Raw genomic sequence first — 6,732 nt, forward strand, 5'->3', positions numbered from 1 at the left:
GGGGAACAAGAGATGAGCTCATAAGGGCACAGCCGAGGGCAGATGGCAGCGCCCCCGTCCCTCAGGCAAGGTCTGTGTGAGGCTGGCAGTCTGGGCAGACCTTGGGAGGGCGGGCAGAGATGAACTGGGGCCAGGCTCCCTTCCAGGCCCAGTCCCAGGCCAGGGCTGGTGAGGCCGGGCCGGGGGCTAGGCAGAGGGCTGATGCTGAGCTACGGGAGGCACTGTGGCTCCTCTAGGCGTAGAACTCCTCCTGCTTGTCAGGCTTCTGGTACGTGACGCTCGCCTGCTTGGGCTCCTCCAGTGTGTAGCTTCCCTCATCCTTCTTCTTCATGCGGTAGATGAGTAACGTGACCAGGAAGGCAGCGAACAGGGCGCCCACCACCCCGCCTACAATCACAGCTGTAGAAGAAGAAGGCAGAGGTCACGGGCTAAAGACAGGGCGGGATGAGCTTAGAGCCTGGGCAGGGGGCTGAGAGTCTTGAATCTGGGGCGGGGGGTGGAGTGAAGTCAACTCAAACACCCCCAGCCCTGGCCGGCCTTCACAGCCCCTCACCAGGGCCTGGCTCCCTTCTGGGTGCCTGACCCACACTCACAGACGCCCACACACACTCCAAGGGGGTGTAAGATGCCACCAGTCGGAAGACGCTCCAACGTCTCACAGACATTAGGAAAGCAAAAAACTGCCAGCGGAACTACAACACATCCCAACTATGGAAGGGCCTAGAGCTTACTTAAAAAAGAGTTAACTTATGAGCAGACGTGCATTGAGGATGGGTGAAGTGCAAAATGGCCATCCCCATTCTACAGATGAGGAAAAGGGAGCCTGGAGAGCTGAAGGACCTGCCTGAGGCCACACTGCTCCTGAGTGGGGAGCAGGGTCTGGACCACGAGTCCAGAGACTCTTTGGGAGAGGCAGCCAACGCAGGTCCTCAGGGTGTCAAGGCTGGGGGCCGGTCAAGCCAAAGGATGCGGTCAGAGATTAGGGTCCAGGGGCTGAGGGCCCGGAAGGGTTGACCAGCACGGCCCAGGGAAGCAGGTGTCAGGGTCAGACCCTGGGACAGGGGAAGGTCAGAAGAGGAACCAGAGGGCAGGTCTGGGTGTTGAGGCCCCAGCTTTCCCTCCTAGGAAATGAGGCTCCTAGAAACCCACGCCCTGACCTCTTCTTGGGTTCCTAGAGGTCAAACTGAGGTCCGACTGCTGCCTCACTCTGGCTCCTCCCGGGCCCCAAGCCTCACCTACGAGCACCTCCTTCCGCTCCAGGATGCTTTTCTGAGGCAGCTGAGCAGCCGAGCTGCCTGAGTCGATGGCATTGTCCAGGAGGCCAGGGCCTGGGCGCACACCTTTGGGCAGCGTCCCAGGCGGAGGTGACGGCTTGGCTGCAGCCCCGCCCACGGCCACCACCTCATTGGCTGTGTCTGGCTGTGTGGTCTCCTCCTCTGGCAGCTCAAAGTCCCCGCTGGGCCCCCCGCTCACAGGCACCTCGGGCTCATCCCGGATCGTGGTCAGGACGGACTCCGGAGTTGGGGTCTGTGGGGAGGGTGGCATGAGCCCAGGAGCCAGGCCTGCCCACACCTCTTGCCGTGGGGCAGCCCACCCCCCTTGCCCCCCACCTAACCCCCCTTCCCCAGTGGGTCTGACACTTAGGAAGCACTTGCTACGTGTCAGGCACGGCGCTAAAACACGGGATGGGCATTTGACCCTCACGACGTCCCCAGGAAGGAAATATCATTGCCCCTGACTTACAGAGCTGGTAACAGGCTCAGAGAGGTGAAGCAACTTGCCAAGGACACACAGCTAGGAAGTGGTGGAGGCAGGACTAGAATCCCAATCTCTCCAGCTCCAGCGGCTGTGTCTTTGACCACCACACTACCCTGCCTCTCTTCTCCCAGGCCCCGTCCTGTCCCCAGCCCGCCTCTGTCCGCTCTCTCTCTAGCCGCCTTAGTGATCATCCTTGGGAGACTGCTGCCAAATTGCTGGCTGCAGGCTGCTCGATGCAGACCGGTCCGCGGTCCACGCACCTGAGGCAGACGGGAGTCCCTCGGCCTGGGGGTCACTCCAAGAGCACACCCACAGAGCATCATGCCCCCTGGAGGTGTGTCCGGGAGGCCAGCCCGGGGGCTCCCACCGCGTGGATGGGGGCCCAGGGCTCGGATGCTGTAACTGGCATCCTGCTCTCCATACCCTTCCCGCCTGGCTGACAACCATGAGACATGAGGCGGCCCCGGCGGCTCAGGGTAGCTGAGGGCAGGGCCTGCATCCGACCGGGGCTGGCCCTGACCTGCGGCAGCTCCGCCCCGACGGCCCTCGTCCGTGAGGCGGGCGGCAAAGGGCTTCAGTACCCCAATCAGTGCTGCTACCTGCCCCCTCGCCCAGCATGCCCAGCAGGGACCCGGCTGCTTCTCCCATTTCCTTGATCCCATGCATCCCCTGCCTCCCTGACATCTTCACCCTCTTCCCTTCAACCCTCCACCCTCCACCCCTCACCCCTAAGCCCTACACACACACACACACACATGCACGTGCGTCCCTGGCCTCCGGAGCCAACTGCGGGGCTCAGACCCTGACCGGCCGTCGCCAGCCAAGCCGCCTCTGTCGCGGGACGAAAAGGCAGCGCCACCCCGAGCGGCGGGTTCGGGCTGAGGGATGGCATGCTTCCCCCCTCCCCGGGCAGCAGGCCGCACGCGTGAGCTGCGGGTTCTCCTCTCCCGCAGCCTCCCTCTCAGTCACCTTCAGACTAACAACGATGGCGACGGGGGTGACAATGACAGTAGGGAAACTTCTGGTTGGTTTACCACTGCCAGGCACTGTTCCAGGCACGGGACAATTCCCACCACACTACGGTTCGCATCCTATTATTTCCTCCTCCTCGCAGACGAGGGAATGGATGTCCAGTGAGGACCAGTGACTTCCTGAGGTCCCGAGGCTCCCAAGGGCGGTGGCAGAACTCCCCGCCGCGGTGCCCGTCTCCCAAGCCCCCGGCCCCGCCCCCGCCGCCACGCTTCACCCACTCCCTTCCCCATCCATATCTTGACCCAGCATCCTGGTCTCCCTTCCATCCCCGGCCACCTCGACCACTGTCCTCATCCTGGGCCTTACTCCCAGCCTCGGCCCTCCGGCCTCATGCGTCTCTCACCCTCTCCGTCCCCAGACCCTCCCGGTCCTCAGGCCCTCCTGCCCGGCTGCATCCTCCCTCCCCAAGGCCCTGACCCACCCTCCTCTCCCCACCTGCTCACCTGAGCCACCTCCGTGGGTCCAGGGGCAGTGGTCCCCAGGGGCAAGGTGCTCTTCTCGGGGACGTCAGCCTCCTGGGTGGTGGCTGGCCTGGGAAGGGCCCTTGGCCTGGAGGTAGCTGTGCTGACCATCCTGGGCGTTGGGGCCTCTGTGTCCAAGACGGCCACCGTGGTGGGAGGTGAGGGCGCTGCTGGGGTGGTGGCCCGGGCCGTGGCTGCTGTGGTCAGTGGAAGAGGCAGAAGCCTCTGCATGCCGGTGGTCCTTATGACGGAGGGGGTGGCTGTGGAAGGGGGGGCCGCGGGGAGGCTGGGGGCGGCGGTGGCCAACGTGGCGGGCACCGTGGCCACAGTCAGGGCCTCCGCAGTCGTGGCGGCAGTGGTAGCCGTGGGAGTGGAGATGGTGGTGGTTCTCTGGCTGGGCTCTCCTGGGACCTCTGTCACCACGGGGGGGCTGGTGGCCGGCTCCGGGGTGGGGTGCTCAGAGGGGAGCTCTTCCAACGGGGTGCCCACAGGCTGGATGTCCACGGTGGGCAGCACTGCGGGTGTGGTCGACACTGCCATGGCCACATCCGGGCTGAATCGCATGGCCGTCTCGATGCCCGACTCCTGCTCAAAGTCTGAGGGGGCGGGGGAGAGGAGAGAACTAGGGAGCTGGGTGATTATGCGGGGCGTGAGGGCCCCAGGTAAGGAATGGCCATCAAGAAGCGGGGGGGCTCCCAACCCTCACTCTGCACAATTTTCCCAGGACAAGATGAGGGAAAGAAGGAAGGTAAAGCCTGGCCAAAGGTTACCAGTTGGCTGGTGGCTGGTGGCTGTTCCCTAAGTCCTCTCTGCTTAGCCAAAATTTCTTCTAGGGGGGGCACCTCTTCCAGGAAGTCTTCTGTGATTACTCCAGACCACACCGCCTGGACCTTCTGGCAGGTTGAACCCCGGCAATGTCAACTAAAGCCCTACAGTGTTTTTAGCCCTTGCTAAAGGCTGGGGGCAAGCAGGGGAGTGGCATTCTAAGAAAAGTCAGACCTGGGTACCCCCTACCATGAGCACAGGGTGGCGGGCACATTCAGAGCTCCCCCCAGAGGCACAGGCCACAGGGAGACAGCAAGGAGAGGAAGGAGCCCTTCCTATAGGGAATGCTGGAGCAACCTGGCTGCCTCTGAGCCCGGACACGTGAAGGGGCCCGGAAGGAAATGAGGAGAGACAGAGAGAGAGAAGGGGCGCCTGACCAGGCAGAGAGAGGAGGGGTGGCAAGCAGCCAGGAAGGTTCAGGAGGAGAGACATGACCCAGCAGAGATGGATTTTACAAAGATTAACTTGCAAGAGGCTTACATGGAGTAAGCTAAAGCAGGGAGACTCAAGGCAGGGGACCATGGGAGGCCAGGGCCATGGCACCCAATCTCCTGCCATCCCATCAGACCATCTTGTCCCCTCCTTGGGCCCAATCTCAGCACAGACCCAATGTGGGGCTCAAACTCACAACCCCCGGATCAAGAGTCGCCTACTCTACTGACTGAGCCAGCCAGGTGCCCTGAGCACACAGCCCTTTTTACTACCGTTTTTCGAGCTCCTTCTCTGTTCTAGACCCTGACATCTTGTGCTGAAGACTTCCAGAGGCTCTAAGAAGACATATTTGGTCTCCTCATTCCCAAGTGAGAATACAGGGCCTCAGAGAGAGGGAGTGGCTGAAGGAGGTATAGCTGTTAGGTGGCAAAGCCGGGATTCAAACTCAGGGCACCTCCCTCACTTTGCACCACTCTGCTGGCCTTTCCCAGGCCTTTCCCACGGAGCCAGGCTGTCCCAGGCACAGTGGCGGCATCTGCCCCTTTCCATGGCTCCCGGAACCTGCCCTGGGCTACTGCTGATTGGACGGGAGGGGGCCCCCTGACCCAAGCTGAGTCAGCCAAATGATCTCACTGACAATATGCCACTCAACCCAGACGTGGCTACTAAGTCCCTGCAAGAGGTCAGGGCAGTCCTGTTCCCTGGGTTACTGAGGAGTGTCGTGTTCCCTGCCAGGGGCGGGAAGTCTGCAGGGAGACACGAGCAGTGCTCACAGAGACAGAACTGTGGGGAGCAGGGGGTCCCGAGCTCTGAGGTCTCAAGGCCCTGGTTCCAGTCCCAGGAGGGTGGTCTGCCCTTCCGGTGCTCACGGTCCAGGAGCCTCCCTTGCCTGACCTTCCCCTCCCCTCACCCCACCGTGGAAGCGAGCCTGCGTGGGCCCCTGGAGGCAGACAGGATTGCCCACACACAAGGGAAAGGAGAGGCGAGGTACTTACAGCCTGAGCCCGACCCTGAGTAGAGGTCATCCAGCTCATCATCGGGGAAGGAGTCGTCATCCCCAGAGCCCTCGAGATCCACGGGCCTCTCGAAGTTCTCGCTGCGCCAGCGCTGAGCCTGGGGAGGACAGAGTCGGGCACAGAGCTCAGCACCTGAGGCCAGCAGCCCGGATGGGCCCAGAGTGACAACAGACACGCTCATGGGCCAAGTGACAATGAGGGACAGCATCGGGTATGGCCACCACGTTGGAAAACAGAGCCAGGGCGGGCCTGATTATCACTTCCCACCCACCTGGGGGCCAGGGTAGCAGCCCCATCTTCCTGCCTGATGGCCACCACTACGGACCAGGCCACTCCCCCATGCCTGATCAGAACTGCTAGGTGGCAGAGCTGGGCTTAGAGCCAGAACGCTGGCTTTGAGTCTGGCCTCCAGCACTTAACTGCATGTGTGACCTGGAGTGAATTACTTAGTCTCTCCCTGCCTGTTTACTCATTACCCATAAACAAAGAGTGCCTGCCTTCTTGGGGTGCTGTGAGCACGCAGTGGGCTAACGTGGGTGTGAGCACGCAGTGGGCTAACACGCGTGCGGTGCCGAGCACCTGTCGCACACAGGTTAGCGTGACTCTCGGTGTGGCCACTGTCATCAGACCCACCCTCAAAGTGCCTGTCACAGACAAGAACAGAGGCGGGGCCCCATTCCGCAGAGGAGGGAGCTGAGGCCCATGCAGCCGCCCCCCGGTCACCAGACAGCACGTAACGCAATGAGATTCAGACCCTGCCGGGGACCCAAAGTTTCCGACCCCGCAATCCCAAAGGCTGTGTAGTTAGTCCCATCAGACAGACATGGGGTTTGGGGAGATTTGGGGCTTTCGGAGGGAAGTACCTTGGGTAAGAGTGGCTGGGGGGGGGGGGGGGGGGGGGGAGGGTAGGCTCTAGCCCCGGCCCTGGGTCTTCCCCCAAACAGGAAGTTGGCCCACCTCCCCACAAAGCATCTTAATGCCTGAGTTGGCTGAGGGTCTGAAGGCTGTTTCCACTTCAACAGGGTCAGAAGGGTAAGAGCGGCTTCTCGAGGGTCCAGCTCACCTGGCCTAAGACTCTTCCCGGAGAGGGGGGTGTCCCTGCCAACGGCAACCCTGCAGTGAGAGCCAGCACAAAGGCAAGCAAGGCAGGAGGGCACCCCCCACCCCCAGGAGCAGGCTTGGCCCCACCCCCTGCCACACCTTTGACC

General features: G+C 62.3%; 1 protein-coding gene across 1 annotated transcript; it reads right to left on the minus strand.

Annotated features, from left to right (window-relative positions):
- Window positions 1–210: 210 nt before the first annotated feature.
- On the minus strand, window positions 211–5,732 carry SDC3 (syndecan 3). The gene is made up of 4 exons (XM_021684413.2): window positions 5,504–5,732; window positions 3,234–3,847; window positions 1,236–1,527; window positions 211–399 (listed from the first exon to the last, which is right to left on the minus strand). The coding sequence occupies exons 1-4, from the start codon at window positions 5,730–5,732 to the stop codon at window positions 233–235; spliced, it is 1,302 nt and encodes a 433-aa protein (XP_021540088.1). The 3' UTR covers window positions 211–232.
- Window positions 5,733–6,732: the final 1,000 nt, after the last annotated feature.

Source organism: Neomonachus schauinslandi, chromosome 4, assembly GCF_002201575.2.
Source record: "Neomonachus schauinslandi chromosome 4, ASM220157v2, whole genome shotgun sequence".
Lineage (NCBI taxonomy): Eukaryota > Metazoa > Chordata > Mammalia > Carnivora > Phocidae > Neomonachus > Neomonachus schauinslandi.

Bases quoted from the DNA above. Each gene is read 5' to 3' on its own strand.
- SDC3 (XM_021684413.2), bottom strand. From the start codon at position 5,732: ATGCTGTCCCTCATTGTCACTTGGCCCATGAGCGTGTCTGTTGTCACT. The intron at 1,528-3,233 runs GTGAGCAGGTGG...CCCTCCCCACAG, and splicing joins GACCCACGGAGGTGGCTCAG to ACCCCAACTCCGGAGTCCGT. The intron at 400-1,235 runs GTGAGGCTTGGG...CTTCTTCTACAG, and splicing joins GCGGAAGGAGGTGCTCGTAG to CTGTGATTGTAGGCGGGGTG.